Below are 20,903 nucleotides of genomic sequence, written 5' to 3' on the forward strand. Positions count from 1 at the left end.
ATTTTACGTACACTGACGCTAAAGGAGAAATGTCTCCAGGTTAGCCTGGAGGAGTCAACTGGCACTGTCAGTTGGGCGTTTGAATCAGCGCTAACATGAACGTCGACGTTACTCAGGGATAGCAGAAGAAGACTAGCGATGTCAGGCTGCTGTTTTAACTAATACCGCTACTCAGACCCCTGCACGCTACGGTTATCTATGCGTATTAGAAACTGCAGCTAACTGCTAGCGTAACTTCCCCGTTCTCAACCATGGTAATAACATTAGCTTAAACTGCTTGGTAATTGACAGCGTGTTGTAAGGTTAAATCAGAGCACCCACCAAGATTATGCTAAGTTTATCGCCTCAAACATGACGCCAACTTGTTAAATTCATGTCTCATTTTAGAAAACGCGACTGCATTGCAAAATCATTTGCAATGTCAAGACGTTCTATAACTCTTATAACTGCAACCATAAGCTATTGTAACTAATGTTGCTGACAATAAAGGGGAAAAAATGAATGCATTGACCTTCAGGTTAAATTTCCTTAGATACATTTTTACCACTAGCTTTATGTCTTAGTAACTTTGCACACATCTCCAGCTGTTGGTTCTAGAAAGGTCAATAATTAAACATAAGGATTGTTCCTGCTATTATTATAATTATTGACTCAAACACACGGTCATCTTGAGTCTAAATGATGTTAGATTCACTTCACTTTTGATTTTATGCATTGCTTTTTTTAACCTGTTGTTTAAGGTGTGTATTAAATTCACTGTAAGATGATAACACCTGGGATGAAGACTGTTTCCGTAAAGCCAGCTGACTGCACACCAGACATGATGTTTGTAGTTTTAATGCAGCATTACATAGACAGCATTACTGTCTATGTTTTAAAAAAAAGAAGAAAAAAAGTAGACGCTTTCTTTCAGTTTGTCGACTGGCAGTGAATAGCAACAAGTGCGGATGAGTAGTTATGCTGATTTTGATATATAAACATTTTGAAAGGACATAAAAAGACAATTGTTGCAGTTTTGAAAGCAACTGTTTTGTTTAAACCTTGATATAGCCTGATACCAGGAACCAGCCTACCGCCAAGAAAAATAACGCCATTACAAGAAAGTCTGTGTGAGATGGGAGGTATAATAGTCCACAGTGTTTGCAGCTTAAAGTTCCTTCCTCCTGCAATAATAGTAGTCACAGATGAATTGCGTTTAGTGTTGACATGCATCAGTAATGGGTGTGTAGAGCTCTGCCATTTAGTGCAGAAGACTGCTGCCTGAAGTTTCACACTTGAGTTGCAGCTGTTTACTAATGACAGTGTTTCTGTTCAGGCTGCAACATGACTCTGCTTCCACTCCGGTTTACTACCCGGCCTCGAGCATGCAGCTATCTAGCTGTCAGTGATTCCTGTTTTTTTCTTTTTTTCTTTAATGTGTGTCATAAAATTTAAATGTGGTTTTGACGAGTGTTAGACAGATAATCTGGTATACAGAATATCTTATTTCTTATGAGGCGAAAAAAAAAGTAAACTTGTCAGATAACCAGTCAAAAAAAACCCACATTCAGATATATGTATATATATATATATATATATATATATATATATATATATATATATTTAAATCTTCATGAGAACCTTCCCCTCCAGTAATTTGATTAGATTCCCCTTGACGCGCAGCAAGGCATCGTCTGGTTGGATGTTTCTGTCTATTAATAACCACTAAAATCAAACTTGGCCTTGGCAGGGTGCGTGCTCGACAAGGAGGTTATGCAACCAGGATCCCTGACCTCCAATCGGAAGGACAGCGCTGCTGTTTCCAAACGAGTTGTAGCGCGTTTGGTTTGCATTTTATTCCCGCGTCGAAAAAAGAAAGGAGAAAAGTTGGCGTAACAAAAAAAAAAAAAAAGATGAAATCAGCCGTATCAATGGTTGTTTTCAGGCCCGGGAGACAGAAGGAATGCGTTCACTACAATGGACATGCGTATCTAAAAGTGTGCCATGCTCAGTCAGCTGTGCTGGGTGACAGTGACCGAGGAAGATGTGCGGCTTTGCTGAACGCGCTGAGGCTCTTTGATGCGAGTTAATGACCTTTTGCTGGCTAATCCAGCTTGTTTGCCTGCGTTTGCATGTAGGAACGTCCTCTCCTCTAGGATATTTGGTGCAGAGTTTCAGAGCCACTCAAATCGAGGCGTTTTGTTCTCTGTTTTCTTTAATTACTTTTAATGTGGAGTCATCTTTGCTTTCACTGAAATGGTTTCATGTCTTCAGTTTTAAAGCGCTGCTTGCTCGTCTCCAACAAGACGAGAAAGGGAACAGGCTTTGTTTTTTCAGTGACATTGTCAAAGAATTGCACCATTTTTGTTATTTTGTCATGTTATAAACACAAACTTCAACATATTTTATTTGGGTTTTAGGGGCTAGATTGTGTCCTTCCTTCCTTCCTTCCTTCCTTCCTTCCTTCCTTCCTTCCTTCCTTCCTTCCTTCCTTCCTTCCTTCCTTCCTTCCTTCCTTCCTTCCTTCCTTCCTTCCTTCCTTCCTTCCTTCCTTCCTTCCTTCCTTCCTTCCTTCCTTCCTTCCTTCCTTCCTTCCTTCCTTCCTTCCTTCCTCCCTTCCTCCCTCCCTCCCTCCCTCCCTCCCTCCCTCCTAATTGTTTTTGAACATTCCATATTTAATTCTTTCTGACCAGAAGGTATTAGTTTATATAAAAAATGTCTAAAGTCCTTTCATATTAAATTCTATCAAATAAATAATCCTAAAGTATTTTTTTTGCCATAAATCCTTTTTTAAACCGCTATTATTTTCAGATATATTTAATTTTTTTTTTATCTTGATACAAGAATCACATAGTAAAAGAAGCTTTTTTTTTTATCATTTTCTCCTGTTGATCTTTGCCTCCAGCCAACCTGACAGGCCACATTGAGAGGGTGGGCATCGAAAACTTTGAGCTACTAAAGGTGCTGGGCACAGGAGGTGAGTAGCACTGACCCTTCTCACTCAGAGAACAAGTGCAGCAGGGGAGACGCTCTTCTTACAGGAGTAGTATTTTTTTGCATTCACATTGATGAAATGAATTCTGTGTAGCGCTTTTTGATCGATTTTTAAAACATTCCCCTGATACAGAGTCATAGTACATCTCCGGCCCGTCTTTCCATTTTCTTATCGATGCTGATTTTGCTTTTCTAAACAAGTTTGAACGTAAGACTCAGCAGTCCCGCCTTGACCGGCGTGTGTGAGGAGTTCGTCTCCCGGCAGAACATAAAACACAAGCAGAAAATATCGAACTTGCGCCTGTTTTCTTAAGAACAGGCACGTCGTGCGAATCATTTCTCTTTTAACCCTTCGCCCTCCGTGTTTGTTTCATCCCGTCAGCGTACGGGAAGGTGTTCCTGGTGAGGAAGGTGAGCGGCCACAATGCCGGGAAGCTCTACGCCATGAAGGTGTTGAAGAAGGCCACCATCGTCCAGAAAGCGAAGACGGCCGAACACACGCGGACGGAGCGGCAGGTGCTGGAGCACATCCGCCAGTCTCCGTACCTCATAACGCTTCACTACGCCTTCCAGACCGACACCAAGCTGCACCTCATTCTCGGTGAGGACGCGTCAAGAGCGAACTGCCTTTTAAAGTTCTCTTTCATTTCTGTCTGAAAACAAACCAAAAACATTTTTTAAATCTTTTATCGCAGACTATGTAAACGGGGGCGAACTTTTCACGCACTTGGTGCAGAGGGTGCGGTTTAAGGAGCAAGAAGTAGCGCTGTACAGCGGGGAAATCGTCTTGGCACTAGAACATCTGCATAAGGTGTGTTGTGTTTTGAATCTGAAGAGAATCGTCGTGCTCTGTGTCGTCTGTGTAACCTCTGCTTCGTCGCCTCGCCGCAGCTCGGAATCGTCTATCGAGACCTAAAACTGGAGAATATTCTACTGGATTCAAACGGCCACATAGTTCTGACAGATTTTGGCCTGAGTAAAGAATTCGATCAGGTAAAATTCATCTCCACACTGTGTTTGTCTTTTAAACAGCCTAATTTCATATTCACAGCAGAAAGTGAAACTAGGCATGTGTTCCTGTTGGGTTTTAGCAAACAATACTTCACTCTTCATACCCAAAGCCAATCATCTTGTTGAACTAGCTTTTTTTTTATTTTTTTTATTTCACTTTCAATTTAGGTCAAATCTTCAACAAAATATAATGGTCGGGCACAGTTTTTTTTTTGTGTTTTTTTTAAAACGAGAATAAACTCAAAATGTCACAAGAATAAAGTCTTATCATGATGAAATCCAAATAATAAGGGAATGAAGCCTTAATATGACCAGAATAAAGTTATAATATTGGGAGAATGAAGTAGTGATTTTATGAGCGCTCCATCACACAAAAAATAATAATTACCCAAGCTTTTATCTTAATAAAACATTTTTTTTCTCGTAATTTTAACAAGTTCTTCTGGTGAAGTTCCATCTTTGTCCTGCTAATATTACGACTATATTCTCGTAATTAAAGAAAAAGTATTGTAGCCTCACCCTAATGCTCTGTTGTAAGGATGGATAAAATAAGAGACACTTTTTGAAAATGTTATTTCTAACAGAAAAAAGTGGGGAAAAAAGAGAGAAAAGATTAAAATCAGAAATTGGATCTGGTATGAAAAGAATCTCAGATTATATTCCTAAACCAATAACAACCCATTTTCAGTTTTCTGCTGAGAACGGGCAGATTTTATTCAAAATCCTGTTATTTCACATGATCTCACATCCTTCGCAGTGGAAACGAGCCCACAGCATCACACATCCTTCATTTTACCTGCCAGTACATAAGAGGCCCTTTTCCAGAAACGTATCTCTTCCTTTTCTTTTTTTTTTTTTTTTGCAAGATTCACCTGGAAAGTCTTTATCCAGAAAAACTTGTTTCTTGGCATTATTCCTAGAGCTGTAAGCAAACTCCACGCTACACACACACACACACACACACACACAGGGCAGCAAACGCTCGCTTCCTGGCATTCCTCTCAAACAGCCACAGACGTCTGAGGAGCAACACTCTCTGATACGCGGCAGAAAATATCCCTCCATCATTTTTTAATGAACACTCTGGCAGCGTCTGGCCGTCTGGAGCTTCCAGCGGCGCTGGCCAGCCATCCAATCTGGACGTGTTGCGTTCAGAGTCCCCGGTACTTCTGATAAAACTTTCTAGAGGTGAAGTCTAGTGACTGAAGACCGTCTCTGCACGCTTTTTGTGTTTATGGGAGTTTTTCACAACGTTTCTTCCTGACTCCTCTTCCAGCGTTGTTTGTCGCAGCTTCAGTTCTTTTAGGCTTCTTGATTGTTGCTCTTTCTGTGGATTTAGGCAAGTTTATGCAAGTAGCTCTTTCCTTGTGGCCATTTCTTGAGTTGCGAAGAGCGACATACATTTAACCATTTAAGTGCCAGCTTAACTGATTTGATTAAATGTATTTTTTCCATTATTCGTTGAAATAAATCCCTGAAACGTAATTAATGTAAGTAAAATAAATAGTCTTAGATTGGTCAGCAATTGCTATTTATCTATTTATTCAATTTTAAAAATACTTGGATTTAAATTTAAAGGGTAAAAACTGTGTTTGTGTACCTCCACTGTTATGTTTGAAACATTTAGCGTAAGAAAACTGTCGATGCCTAAAACGTCAAAATGTCACTATTTTCATGAAAACTAAATGCAAACATTATAGCATAAATGGTTCTAAACTCAAATGGAGACTAAATGTTACTTTTCATTGCAAGTCTGTTGGGAAAATTTGGCGACGAAGATGTTAAATGCGAGTATCGGGCAAAACATAAAAGAACCCCTAATGCAATTAAATCGGTGTTGTTGCTGATCTTATTGTTTCAAATCCCGTCCTTCTGCTCCTGATGGTACACTTTTAAATATGTATCCTTTTACTCTCCTTCTTTTTTGTCACGTTTTAAAGAGAAGTAATGAAAATGTTGCTTCAGTTACACTCATTTAAAGGACAGAAATAACTAAATATGTGGTTAAATATGTGGGACTTTTCAAAACATTGATGGATGAAAGCTGACAAACAAAATAATTTCTGATGTTTATGCCCCAACCTGTTAAACAGCCGATATCATCACCAAATATGAAACATAAATAAATAAATAAAATATATATATTTAAAAAATCACCACGGGAGGCTTACAGTGAGTGTTAATGAATAAATTACTCCAATTAAAGGTTATTTTTTTCCCAGCTTCTGAAATTATGCTAATTCCATAAAAAAGAAACTTATTTTAATACATTCCACACGTCTTTACCAGGAGTGCCAGTAATTGTACGGGGTGCTGCGAAGCCTCAGGACATTTTTATCCGTCTACAGTGACGCTCTGAAAAGGATAAAATTGCAATTTGTAGTGAGCAGTTCCGGTTTTTACTTGGAACACATTCATTTGAAATAATCCATTAGTGATGATGTATTTTTAATTAATTTAGTTATTTTTAAATTTTTTTACGTGTCGTTTCAGCTGGACACCTCTGAGTAAAAATTAATTCGCCTCTGTGCGCCATCATGAATTTAGTAACGTTTGATGAAAACGCCTGACGACACTCGACGGTGATGTTGCTAGGCACTTGTCATTCAAATCCGTCAAAAAAAGCCTCTTCAGTTCTAAAAGAAGAACTGAAGACGCCCGCGCGGCTGAGCCTCTCCACAGACGACACATCAAAAACATCTGTGTGAAGTGTCAAGTTGAATTTTCTTTTCTTTTTTTTTTTTTAAAGACTCGTAAACTTCTATACTGACTAGCATTGTTGATGCTTCAACGAAGATGTCAGACAAAGACTGCTTGCTTTCAAAATGTGTTCTTTGGTGGATTGATTGTTTTGTTTGTTTCAGGTTGAGAGGGCTTTCTCCGTTTGTGGCACTGTTGAATACATGGCTCCAGAAATAGTCGAAGGAGGAGATTCCGGACATGACAAGGTAAATTTGTGGCTTTGACGCTTTAACACAAACAAAAGTGCCTGCTTTTTAGTGCAATGAAGTTCCCTTTTTAACTAAAAAGCCTTGGGTTTGGGCTCCGATGCGTTCCAGGCAGTGGACTGGTGGAGCCTCGGCGTGCTCATGTACGAGCTCCTGACGGGCGGCTCGCCCTTCACCGTCGACGGAGATGAGAATTCCCACTCGGACATCGCCAAGTACGGATTCGCCTATGCGGAGCGTCAGGTTTTGTTGTCGACATTCTGCACTGCTGACGATGTTGGTGTCGGATGTTGCAGGAGGATTTGCAAAAAGGATCCTCCTTTCCCAAAAGACATGGGACCGCTGGCCAAAGACCTGATCCAACGACTCCTTGTGAAAGATCCAAAGAAAAGATTAGGATCCGGTCCTAACGGAGCAGAGAACGTGAAGAAACATCCGTTTTATCAGGTGGAGATGATGGAGTGCTTTACGTCACTTTAAATTTCATTGCAAAAGTTTGATTTATTTATTTTTTTGACATTTTGTGACGCATAGCTATAAACCTTAGTGCATCTTATTTAATGTACCAAAAATTGTGAAGGTTGCGAAGGGAATGCTTCTCTTACAGGGAGAAAGAAACTGGTCAGAGTTGATGGGAGGGTCAGAGAAGGCAACTACAGCGGAAACCTATTCTTTTTAAAATGGCCTAGTAAAAGCCCAGAGTTTCTGCTGTAACTGCAGTGAAAACTGGTTGAAAAGCATGTTGCATCACACACCGATCTGATATTAATATCTGTATCAGACCGGATACTGAAAGGAATTCTAGATTGGATATCAACGTCAATGTGCCTGATCCACAGTGGTGGATCTATTCAGTCTAGTTCTATGCTTTGTGCTTATGTTTTATTTATTTTACATCATATTTACAATTCCTAATTGCACTTTCTGAACCATTTGCTGCAGTTTATTTTTTACGTTTGAGCATGTCTCTTTATTATTTATTTTACATTGGTTGTTGTACTGACTGAACAAAGTTATGTTATTTTTACACGATTGACCAGGCTTGTGAAGCTATTGGTGTATTTAAGTTTACATTTATGACCGTGTTTAAAAAAACAAAGAAACGAACAACAACACTTTAAGTCAATTCAGTGCTGATTTTCTGTATCGGATCAGAACTGGCTGATACAGAACCTCAGATATCGGTATCGGCAATGGAAGGGAAAAAACTAACTTTTGCGATTAAAGAAAAAATATATTTACATATTTAGTTTTGCTAGTTTTTATTTGTTCTTAAATAAATCCCTATACAATACATCACAGTTTGTGATTGTAACTTGACAAAATGTGCAAAATGTGAAAGAGTATAAATACTTTAGCCAGTGAAAGTCATGAGGTTTGCTAAAGGCGAGGAATGGTGTTTCATTTCTTTTTTTTTTTTTTTTTGTAGAAAATCAACTGGGAGGACTTGGCAGCGAAGAAGGTACCTGCGCCGTTCAAGCCAGTGATTCGGGACGAGCTGGATGTCAGTAATTTTGCTGAGGAGTTCACAGAAATGGACCCCACTTACTCCCCCGCAGCGCTGCCTCAGAACTGTGACCGCATTTTCCAGGTGGGTGAACAGGAGGGGATGTAAACAACCAGGCTCCGTGTTTTCAACACTCTTTTTTTTTTTTTTTTTTTCTTCTTTTCCCTGCTGTTTCCTTAAATGGATACTCCTTTGAGTTGTTGCACAGTGTAACATTCAATTCTGCATGCCCTGTTTGCCTGGGCTTTTGTGGCTGCAGGCGTTGTAAAGCGTTAACACGGATGGTAAAAAAAAAAAAGAACAACAAAAAAAAACAAACAACAAAAGCATTATCCTTTACTCGCTTTTTTGTCCGCGGCTATATTTGACGTACTTCACGGCAATTGAAATAATCGATTCAAGTTCTGAATGTCCTCAAAAGGTTGCTGTAAGTCAACATGAGTCTGTCTGTGTGCATTGGTATTCAAATTGACTAAAGGGTCTTTTATTGGAGTAATTGCTGCCATATGCAGCTCTCATTGAAGTAACAGATGTGAATGACTATTTTTGATGTAGCTTTGAACCATAATATGGCCCACAACTCCATGCCAGCTGATAGCTGTCTGATGTATTGCATGAAATTTCAACTCTGATTGCCTTCTGGATCCTTGAGCTCGGCAGATCAATAGATCCATTAACGGGCTTCTCTCATGAAATAAAAGGTTACGCTTCGAGAGCATCACCACGTCTATCTCGGTTACGCCTTCAGTCTTTGATTGCCAACTTCATCTTGGCTTTTTCCCCCTCTCAGCTGCCGTTCGCACACTCCCGAAATTTTGCGGTCTTTATAATTTGCAAGCCTAGCAATCTCTGAGATAACGACAGCAATCCCAGCTTAAGCCGCGCACTTGCTCCCCCGTGGTGCCTCACAAAACAAAATTAAAATTGCATTAAGAGCGCCAAGATGTAATTTCACGGCAGAGCAATCAAATATTCAAGCCCGGCAATTTAGGGCATCTCATTCATTCGGCATCCATCCTTCCGTCCATCCATCCATTGCTGTCATTGCGTACCACACAGCTGTGTATGTGTTTGTGTGTGTGTGTGTGTGTGTGTCGGGGGGCGGGGGTGGAAATGGAGGGAGATTAACGCCAGCTCAAAGCTCTGGGCTCCCCACAGCTGGAATTAAGCAGTCACGCAGCACAATGACAGTTTAGACAATAGCTACAGCTGGACGGCGAGCTGTCACTCAGAAACGAGCCAAGAAGAGCAGTTTGGAGGGGTTTAAAGTCAGGAGGACTTTTACGATGCTTCCCCAGCGAAGGACGCCTCCTCTGCTCTTGCTCCTTGCGGTTTATTCCTCGCTAAATGACTCGGTGAAATGTAAACACAAGTGCGCTCTTCTGTTTCTGCTCGCAGGGATACTCTTTCATGGCCCCCTCCATCCTGTTCAAGAGGAATGTGGTGATGGACGACCCCATCCAGCTGTGCGGCGGCTCAGAGAGGCCGGGCTCTGCCGCCGTGGCCCGCAGCGCCATGATGAAGGTGAGTCGAGCGGATTTGGGTCCCCCCAACCCCTCCCAGCAAAAACACACTTAAAACTAATGGCGGCAGTCGCGGCCGTTAGATTTTCTCTGTTTCTTTGTAACAAGTTCACTTTTTCCTTTTTCTTTTTGTCGAACTTCGCTTGCGTCACTCTGCACTTTGTGATCCACGTTCAGGTCTGAGCCCGTTTAATACACAATGTTTCTTTTTCTCCCGTGAACGCCGGCAATATGTTGCCTTTTGGGAAAGCAGAAACACAACGGTTTTAAGTTTGTACTTTGTTTCAATCTTTTATCTCAGGGGCATTTTGATATGAGGGATTTAAAAGAAAGAAAGTTAACAAGTAGACCGTTTTTTTTTTTGGTACTTTTTAAAGGTTTACTTTCACACTTGTAAACGTTTTAGCTCGCGTGGAAGCCTGTTTCCTTTGAGTACCTAGCTCTAACTATACAAGTTAAAGTTTTAAGCCAAACTAAGCTTTGTTCCATGGTTTCTCATAGAAATCTGCTTTTCAAGTTGTTAGCCTTTGTGTGTAAACGGAATGCGAGAGAAAAGAATGTTCATGTCTTGAGTAACTTTATTCAGAACAAACATATTCTTACTTATTAAACGTTTTCAATTCATTTCAATAATAAACAAACTTTATTTATCCCAAGGGGGAATTAAATTTTGGCATAAGTCATATCATCCATTGGTCCATAATATAAATAATATATAAATTCCCAATAATATACGTAGAAACTATTGATGTAACTTGAAATCAATTTACACCTCTGAAACGATTCAAAGGTGTAAATACTTTTGCAAGCCACTCTATTTTGCCCTTCATTCTTTTTGTCCCTTAAAACAGTAGTTTCTGTTTAAGTATTTTCTTTTAAACATACTTGGAGTTCATACATCTGAAGGAATGAAGAAGTATTTAGTTTTTGATGTTGACTTTGTTTGACGCCGTTTAATCTGGTTTCTGTTTACCTACTTCTGCATAATCTGCATTTCGGTCTGTGTTTGTAACGCATTGAACCACCGGTCCACCGTTTCTCTTCTGTGCAGGACTCCCCTTTCTACATGAATTATGAGATGGATCTGCAGGACAGCGCTCTGGGAGAGGGCAGCTTCTCCATCTGCCGCCGCTGCACGCACAAAAACACCGGACAACAATACGCAGTCAAGATAGTCAGCAAGCGGTACAAGCTTTTTTTTAGAAATGTGTTTTTCCACCTTGGTGCTTCACACTTTGGTATATTTATAGTTACATCGGATGCATCCAGCCCACCAGTGTCTTCTCTAGCAAAATACAAAAAAAAAAAAAGGGTATTGGTCAACCTCCTTTTTGAAGAATATCTTATGGAAGTATTGCATAAGTCATCATCTGTGAAACTAATGAAAGAAATGAGAGCGCCAGGTATGATCTCAAGCAATCCATCTCTTTTCACACAGTTGTTGCTTTTTGGTTCCAATACTCCCACAAACCCTGCTCGCATCTTGGACGCTCGCCGCTGCAGACTCTACGGCTCCTCACTCTCATTCACTGACAAATATCGCTCCAGATATTGGCGCCGCTTTATTAGGGAGGCACACAGCCGAAAAACAAACCTCATCTGTACAATCTGGGATAGAAATCATGCTTTACTCGTTGAAGCTGCTTTGGCACATTTCTTGACATTTTCAGCCCCTTGAATTTGTCGTTTTTACCACTTTACAGGTGCAAACCTCCGTATCTCACTGGAATTTTTTAGGGGCTTTAATGAGTTTTGATCAGATTGCATAATTTGTGTCACTGTCCTGCTGTAATCTTGAGGTTCTTTTGCAGCCCCAGCAGGTTTTCTTCCACCATAGCCTTAAAGTTAAATGTTTCTCATGATCAAACCATTCCCAGTTGTCTAAAAGATTAAATGGGTTTTCTCAAAGTGCTAAAAGTTACAGGTTGATGGAGAATAGTTTGTTTTACAGTCATTAGCACAATCATACCATCCATCCTTCCATTGGCTATATTCACTTGCAAGATCACAGGAGTAGTGACCCAACTTGTTCAGTTATGCATTTTTTATTAACTGATTCAGTAAAATTAAACCAAAATCCAATATAAAAACCACTGCAAGACACAGAGATCACCTGAGACATTTTTCTCTTTGTGCTCGTTCATGTCCGCTCTAGGATGGAGGCGCAGACTCAGAGGGAAATAGCGGCCTTGAAGCTCTGCGACGGCCACCCGAACATTGTGAAGTTGCATGAAATTTACCACGATCAGGTAAGGTTGGATCCGGCAACGTTGGGTGTGCGGAGCCTGTGGGACCCGCAGCCTTATTAAGTCCTAGAACTGGAACAGGGCAGATTAATGGGAGCCTGCCGGGAGCCTTTTTCAGTCTCTTTCTGCATCGCTCTCGTGTTGTCCGCGAATATCTCTGTGTGCATGATGTTTCAAAGCTGATTTATTTCTGAACCACAGCTGTATAAACAAGCTTTTTTTGTTCAGCTGAATGGAAACAACCTAGATTCACTTGCGCTGCTAATAGAGTTGCACACTTAACCCAAAGTGAGTGCGCATATGCTTTGACGTGGCTTACCTCGGTTATTTGGGAAGGTGTTTCCAAGCGTCTGACTGCATACAGGTTCATTAGCCAAAGTCCTTCATGCCCAGGAGCACCACTTTAGTCCTGATGAGCTCAGCGGGGTTATTACTGTACCTCGCAGGCCTGTGACCCAGATCAAAGCGGTGCTGCCTCGCTTCGTCTCCGCTGAGTCCTGCTTTTGTTCCTCAGATCCAGCGCTAATGAGAAACTGTACCCCGCTGCCCAGACGCTTTATTCTCCTCCATCTTTATTAGAGACCTTTCACTTTTACTCAATACTATTATGGTTTGATCTCACCGTCATGAGATCGGCGACAGGCTGCGGCTGATCCATGTTTTGCTCATTTGTTTGACATCCAGGTGAAGTTGTAACGGTTAATTAAATTTGTGCTGTTAAATGTATTTTTTATCAGCTTTATTTGGCTAGGGGATTGCTTTAATAGAGTGTGGCAAACATATAAACAGACAAGCATCAGCCCAAATATGGGAATGTTTGCTAGCCTTACTGTAGGTGTGTTTATTCCGAAATGCACCGATAAGAAAACCATTTTCTAAGCCGCTGTTTTTTTTTGTCAAGCTTTGACCTGACAATAGCAACTTCAGCCAGATTCTACTGTGTTTTTAAGATTTATAATATAAGGAAATGTGAGCACTCTATTCAGGAAACACAGTAGTCCTCTCCCACTTTGGAGAATGTGGACTGCTTCTTTTATTTTATATATATATTTTTCATTATGTAAGGATAATCTGGGAATAATATCTCAATGGTTTACGGGTGCCTCCAAAGGGTCAGTTGATAATTGGGCGAAATAATCAGGAACTAGGTCATGCTGTCAGGTTCACTTTCAAGCATTTTGCATGCTGAGGTGAACGATGTCAATCTAAAGCAGCCCAGCTCACCTCGTTTCTGTATTGTCAAATGTGTAGGAAAGTAATTTAGCAACATTATACCTCCTTATGATGAGAAGATACGCAATCGTAAAATATTTCCAAATTCAACACGCTTCAAGAATGAACAATTGAAGGCTCATAACAATAAAACAGAGCAACTTTGCTTTAATGTTTAATGTTCAGCTTTGAAGTTGAAAGTCTCGCTCTCTCTCGCCGTCTGGCAGCCTTAATGAACCTCTGACAAGACTTGGTTTGTCATACATGATGCAGTTTCCTTTTAAATAGCTTCTTTTGTGGTTCTGCTGACCTCCTTTTTAAACAACTCGGTGACATTGAAAACGACTACTGTTGCTCAGTCACAACATCAACACTGTTGTGTTGTAAGCTAGCTTGTTCCGGTAGCGCTTCCTGATGGTGCATTCTTTGAGCGTGTTTTTGACTTTCCGAGGCAGATTAAAGTGAAAAATCTCTGAAACTAATGTGTTGGGGTTTTTTTGGGTCTAGCTCCACACATTCCTGGTTCTGGAACTGCTCGGTGGAGGAGAACTGCTGGAGAGAATCAGGAGGAAGCAGCACTTCAGTGAAACAGAGGCCAGCCGCATCATGCGCAAACTGGTGTCTGCTGTCAGTCACATGCATGACGTAGGAGTGGTGCACAGGGACCTGAAGCCAGAGGTACCACACATAACTCAAAAGAGCTAAAATTATTTATTTTTTTTCACGTGTGTCTTTTGCGGTAAATGCAGCCTGGCTGGATCATATGCTTTGAAGGGAGAATTACTGTGTTTTTCTGAACTGCATATGATGTGGCTTGTTGTCACTCTGACTCTGCAATCTTCTTCAAAACAAGAGTAAAATTGTTTGACCCTAACACGGGTCAGAAGGACCCCGGCCAGTCTCGATGTACAATTTAGCAGGCTCTTGACTGAACCAAGCAGAAGGAGAGAGAGAGAGGGAAGAAAAAAACAGAAAATGATTGCTGTCCGTGTCTCGAATTGCTTCGTAGAACCTGCTCTTCACAGACGAGAGTGAGAACTCCGAGATAAAAATCATAGACTTTGGCTTTGCGCGTCTGAAACCGCCAGACAATCAGCTGCTGAAGACTCCCTGCTTCACCCTGCAGTATGCTGCCCCAGAGATCCTCAAATATAACGGCTATGATGAGTCCTGCGACCTGTGGAGTCTGGGGGTCATTCTGGTGAGTGTGCGACGCATAATACTGGTAATCGGAATAATGAAGTGTAATTCAATATGCAACATGCTGTTGTTATCTCTGTCTTTTTTTTAGTAGTCATACAAGAGGTAAAATGCATAATATTGCTGGCTCAAATAAAAAAATAGAACAGAGTTATAAATACAAACCACTGTGAATTAAACACATTTTTGTTTAGTTTTGTTCCCAGTTACTCCGTGTTATCTTTTTGTACTTTCAAATTGCCTAAAAGTTTATTAATAACAGGGTGTTCACGGGTCCTTCAGAAGTCTTACATTCTGGTATTTAAAATTAAGACTATAAAATGTCCTAATTATTTAAAAAAAGTGTGTCTTAAATACATTAGTCACAGGTTTTTAATTTCGTCTTGGCAGGACCAATTTTCTTTTCTGTCAGACAAAAAGTTGAGTCACAGGCAGACATCGTTGCGTTATGTGACTCACTACTAACATACCCTTGTTAGCTAGCTAGTTTTTTTTTTGCGTCTATCCTGGGTAAGTGCAAATTTATCGCAAGTTGGCTGGACAAAGGTCGTACATTTCAGTGGAGATACGAGTCTTAAATTCCATTCGTAATGGTCTTAAAAAGGTCTTGAAATGTCCAAAATTTGAGTTGGTGAAACCTGCAGAGACTGTGAATAGCCGCGCTACTTGTACTAATCACATATGAGATGCGGTAGACGACTTCCGCATAATGTAGCAGTAAAGGCGTGTTGCTCCTAATATTAAAAAACGGAATGGTTGCAGGTAGGCACACAATATATATATATTAAACATTAACTAAAGAGAAAAAGAAATCTGAAATCAACCACAAAATTCTGGTTTGTTAGAGAACCATACAACATTTTTCACTAGCTTTTAGGGAACATTCTTTATGATGACTCCATTATATAAATTCATAATACTCACCATTTAAATCCGCAGATCCTCTTTAAAGTTTTTCTCTGAGGTTAATCTATCCTAATCTTAAACTTTATACTCAGCCGATTTATTTGTCTTGTACAGTTTTTAGATTTCAAAAAAATGAATGCTGGGTATCGTGCATAATTTCCACCTAAGCTCCTGGTGTCCTGTGGTAACCGCACTCGATTTAATCTGCACCACAGAACAGAAAACGACCAAACCAGCTCCCGCAAAAAAATGCCATTCTTATCTAGTCCTTTTTAAAAAAAAAAAAAAAAAAAAAAAAACATTTCTGGATGAAGGAGGAAATGGAAAAGAAGACGTTGGGTGTGGACAAAGAGAGGCACAGATAGCAGAGAGACATTTCTGCTTCTGTTCTGGCCAGTCATCCGTTCAGAGCAACGGTTTTTATATTTATGCGCCGCTTTGCTGTTCTCCCTGTGGGGGTGTGGGAGGGGGGGATACATCATAGTCTGCTTTATGAAGCTTTGATAAAAACGGGTTCTGACATGCTGTGTGCACAATGCCCTGCAAGCCAAGCGAGCTGAGACGGTAGCCAAAAGTGCTCTTCCCCCGCTGCTGTCCTTTTTAATGAGAAATCTGAGGGCAGACGTAAGTGGGCGAAGGTGAGAGCATCCGGTTTGCTCAACCGAGCACAGGACACTCTACTTTTTAGTGCCGCCGCAGCCACGGTCAACAACCTCCACCATAACAATGAAAAAATGCGGACGGTCGTGATCGGTCGAGAGCGCTTTTAAAGCGTGCCATATAAGCGCCGGCGCCTCGTTCCTTTCCCGGCTCTGTCCCAGGGCGCCGCGCCGTAAAGTAAAAACAAACATTCAACGGTTTGCGCGCCACACTGGGACGACGTGTTAAGCACCAGGGGTTTGATGAGTCGGTCTCAGGGGTTCGGCGGAGCTTCTGCCGCAGAGGTAAAGACACACTTGTGTAAAGTCGTGATGACGCCCCGCTTTGCCATCACTTGCTGCAGAGGATCACGTTACATTGCTTAGCCAATCAGTGCTGCGGAGGAGCCCTGATTGAAGGAGCTCCACTCTCAGCAGGGATTTGAACTTGTGTCTTTAATCACTTCAGCAAAGCTCACAGTTTTTACCAAATTCTGTAGCTTTCGGTGTAGTTCTAAATCTGCTCCTTAGTCGCATCTTTTCGGGCTTGCTACTGCCTCTAGTGGCGTGGGGGTGGTAACACAACAAATATAATTACATTACTAAATCAGAATACCGCAGTCTTTATTATTTATTGTTAATTTTTCATTATCTTAAGAATGTAGAGCTAATTAAATGATCTAAACAAGACCTTAAAGTGGTTCCAGTTTCTCTCGATGGCCAACCTGTTGAAACTGTGGCAAATTTTAAATACCTTGGGTTGTTCCTGGACAGTCAGCTCAACTTTGCTGAAAACACTGACTATATTTTGAAGAACTGTTCTCAGAGACTCTACCTTTTAAGAAGACTTAGTAATCTTCTGAAAGTGACCCAACTACAGTCTAGTTGGGTCAAATGTCTTGAATTTGGAAAAAAAATAATCATTTTATTTATCATGGAAGAAGGGTTCAGTGAATGCGCATATGAATCTGATGGGTTCGGTACCTCAAAAATGGTTAAGAACCACTGCATTAGAGCATATAGTGCCGGTGATTAGGTCTGTGCCCCTGATGGATGCTGGTTTTCCTCTTGTTTCAGTACACCATGCTGTCTGGACAGGTGCCTTTTCAGTGTCAGGAGAAGAGCCTGACCCACACCAGCGCTGAGGAGATCATGCACAAAATCAAGCAGGGGGATTTCTCTTTTGGAGGTGAGGCCTGGAGAAATGTGTCCCAGCAGGCTAAGGACCTCATACAAGGTGAGGCTGTAACCTCTCACTATGTGTTCTGCTACAATATTAAAAAAACTTAATTAGATGCAAAAATAAAGCATCTTACATATCAGTGTATTAAAGTAGTTAACATGGAGGTAATTTGGTCTAAGACACTCTTCAATACAAATGTTGGTTTTCAAGCACATGTATTCATATTCGACTGTGTATTATTCTATTAGTTTTCTGATGTTTTATTCTTATAATTGAGTAATTTCTAGCATGTTTTGGTGTAACCCGATCCTAATTGGTGGAGGACTATTTTGCCCTCATTTCCAGCTTCCTCTCAACCTCAGCAAAGGAACGAAGTGAATGACAGTCGGACAGGGATTGGGGTTGTCCCGTCAGACCGTCAGTTCCTGAAACCACACAACAACATAAAACTTGTGAAAGTGCGCGCAGGGTCAGTGTGACCCCGCCGGACTGCGCACAGAGTGAAAAAAACTTGTGACTCCATCTCTTAAGAGGTTGAAAAACCTGGTTTTTCCAACGCTCTCAGTTCATACTAAACTCAATAAATTTGCAGCAGAGAGAAGTAGCTCCATAATCCGTTTCTACATAAACATGGTTGTTGTGGAGTTTTTCCATCTCCACAACAACCATGTCTTTGGAAGCTTCACACTTTTTCCGTTATCCACGTGATTGATGGAACGGTGCTCTGTCAGGTGTTCAAAACTTGGAATATTATTTTTGAAACCCACTTTAAACGTCCCTTCATTGCAATAACTGACCTGTCTGCTCTGTTCCCTGTTTGTTCACTAATGTTCTAACAAACCTGAGACCTTCATAGAATCTGCATTTATGCAGGCTCTGTCTTATCGGTGAATTTTGACCAAAGACGATTACCCTTGACTTTATGTCGGGGTATCAGAGTAAATACCGCGCATCTGGAAAGCATTCACAGCTAGGGCTGTTGTAAACGATTATTTTAGTAATCGAGTAATCTATAGATTTTTCTTACGATTAATCGAGTAATTGGATAAAAACAATTATGAAATAAAATATTGGTACATATTCCATAACACCAGTGTTACTATCGGATATCAACATCAGTCTAATTTTTTCACATTTGTGCTTCCCTACCAGTTACTTTTTTGTAGACCGGGGGAGCAATACGGGATATTTACGGCTCCTCCGTTCAGAAACTCATCTACCAGCCATGTTCCGCCTCCCGTTTGTTCAGACCGGGATGATACAAGTTTATTGTGCGGTTTGTCCGTAAAGCTGCTCTTACCCTGTAAGCATCAACCCTCAGCCGCCCGCCGTGTTCAGTCTCTCCGCTCACCTGTATAAATCCGCCGATCAACCAGCAGCTCCGGAGCAGAAAGGCTGCCGAACTCCCGGCATCGCGCCGGTCATTTTAAGGATGTTTATTGGTCCCACAAAAACGATGAAAACCCAGAATTATCACCAATCAGTAAAATCCCCGCGGGCCGAACTTGAAGATTGGACGTTATGCCGCTAACACGTAGCTTCCGTCAACAACTCAGAGGCGGAAGTCAGAGCTCCGCGCAACACAAATAATGTTCCGGCTGAAACACGGTGCGCTAAATGATAAAACATAAATTAACGAAGCTTCGAGGTAGGTCAATTTTCCTCGAGGAATTTTAATAATCGAGGTACTCGAATCACTCGAGGAATCGTTTCAGCCCTATTCACAGCACTTCACTTTTTCCACATTCTGTTATGGTACAGCGTCATTCCAAATTGTATAAAGCTAATTTCTTTCCTCAAGATTCTACACACAAACACTCCATCGTGACGATGTGGAAAATAGTTCTGAGAGTTTTCGCTAATTTATTTCAAACAGAAAACCAAGATATCACATTTATGTAAGTATGTAGAATTTTGCGGAAAAGATAATAATTTAATACTATTTGGAATAGGGTTGCAATGCAAGAAAATGTGGAAAAGTACTGCGAATGCGTTCCATATGCACTGTACAATCGCTGTAATTTACATTAAAGCTATGCAACACTTCATTTCGCTTCACTATTATGCACCACTTTGTGTTAGTCGATGACATTGCACCCGCTCAAATGTTCTCATGTGAAGCAAACTGGTTCAAAGGGCATGAAAACCTTTTCTAAGCTGGGATGTAAACATGTCGGCAGCAATGCAGATAAGACGCACAGATTTGAACTAAGATATAAAATTGCTGTCAAAACAGGAAGTTTGTCCTCAACTGAACTTCAGTGGAACATTCATCATGTACTGAATTTTACGGTATATTAAACTGGTTTTATGAGTAACGTGTATCAACTCGCCACAAGCGTCTCGGTGATGAAGCATTTTCTTTCTGTCATAATTGTTATGTCACAATATTGATTTTTTTTTGTGTGTGTCTACAATTACCCACTTAAACTAATTAATGTTACTTTTCCCTTCCCTTCTTCTTTTTTTTTTAAACTTGAGCACCTGACTCCTCGTTGCATCTTTATTGACTATGAGGCTAGAAAACCTGTTGCTTAGAGCCACTTCTTCTTCCTGGAACTGCCTGTTACTGTCTGTGGGTTGCATCTGATAGATATCATAATGACTTGTTATCAAACTGTAGGTGACCCAGTTACATAATTTAGATCACCGTTTTTAAATAACTGAATCATTATTCAGAAATTTTACATACGGTGTAGGGCTGAAACAAAATAATTGTCAACTGATTTAATAGTCGATTAATCGTTAACTGGAGTATGCAGACTCTAAAACAGAGTATTTGCTGAAAGAATGACGTACTCAAAGAAGTAATTAGGTCAAAACCTAAAAAAAAAAATGTCTAAGATAAAATAAAAACTTTTGTCTGTAAATCTATTGTATGCAGAACTCCTCAAGTGGGATTATTAGCTTCACCCAGTTCAAATTTTGTAAATAAGATCTGTTTAGCACCTTTTACTATCTAATTATTCACCAGTAACCTAAAAACAATCAACAGATCAACTCTAGTATGTATTAATGAAGGCAGAAAGCGCTGAGCTCTTTTACTTGTTGGCTGCCGATGCGTTCTTTGCTACAAGTGCTCAAGCGTTCATTAAAAGTCATTCTAATATTGCATTTTAGGCAATATTAGATGCTTATGTTTATTTTCTGAGTTGAATTATTTTTTATTTGCGTCTTTTAACGTATTTCGAAAATTGTATAATTTGCAAAATTTGACCATTTTTAAAAATCTGATTAATCAATTAATCATCAGGATAAATGATCGATTAATCGATCACTAAAATAGTCATTAGCTGCAGTTCCACTATGGTGGTTTAAAGCTCTTCCCTGTTTGAACTGAATCAGAAATGCAGACCATTCCCAATAGAGAGTGACCTGGATAAGTGAAATGTCGCTCTGCCCCAATCCATTTCCTGTCATATCTTTCAAAAAATAATTATTTCTTTTCAAAACATTCTTGCTTTCCATACTTTTATTCTTTCAAATTTCAATCCGTTTGAGAACAAAATCCTCATTAAGAACATTTTTAACATGATAATCAAGCACTGGAGAAATT

General features: G+C 40.4%; 1 protein-coding gene across 7 annotated transcripts in view; it reads left to right on the plus strand.

Annotated features, from left to right (window-relative positions):
* The window catches only part of rps6ka5 (ribosomal protein S6 kinase, polypeptide 5), a 31,799-nt gene that overhangs the window by 3,420 nt on the left and 7,476 nt on the right, over positions 1-20,903 (plus strand). For 6 of the 7 annotated variants that reach the window (XM_081603067.1, XM_081603066.1, XM_081603068.1 and 3 more), the window contains 14 exons: positions 2,885-2,956; positions 3,356-3,574; positions 3,669-3,784; positions 3,865-3,966; positions 6,849-6,932; positions 7,044-7,147; positions 7,229-7,379; positions 8,362-8,523; positions 9,838-9,963; positions 11,014-11,147; positions 12,118-12,211; positions 13,928-14,098; positions 14,430-14,621; positions 17,242-17,401. In XM_081603067.1, coding sequence (XP_081459193.1) covers positions 3,418-3,574; positions 3,669-3,784; positions 3,865-3,966; positions 6,849-6,932; positions 7,044-7,147; positions 7,229-7,379; positions 8,362-8,523; positions 9,838-9,963; positions 11,014-11,147; positions 12,118-12,211; positions 13,928-14,098; positions 14,430-14,621; positions 17,242-17,401 — 1,753 coding nt within the window. In that variant the 5' untranslated portion in view covers positions 2,885-2,956; positions 3,356-3,417. Of the gene's footprint in view, positions 1-2,884; positions 2,957-3,355; positions 3,575-3,668; positions 3,785-3,864; positions 3,967-6,848; positions 6,933-7,043; positions 7,148-7,228; positions 7,380-8,361; positions 8,524-9,837; positions 9,964-11,013; positions 11,148-12,117; positions 12,212-13,927; positions 14,099-14,429; positions 14,622-17,241; positions 17,402-17,692; positions 19,740-20,903 lie in introns of those variants that run through there. The other variant, XM_008399136.3, reaches the window with a different exon arrangement.

The sequence above is a fragment of the Poecilia reticulata genome, chromosome 22 (genome assembly GCF_904066995.2).
Source record: "Poecilia reticulata chromosome 22, P_reticulata-male-v2, whole genome shotgun sequence".
NCBI classification, from domain to species: domain Eukaryota; kingdom Metazoa; phylum Chordata; class Actinopteri; order Cyprinodontiformes; family Poeciliidae; genus Poecilia; species Poecilia reticulata.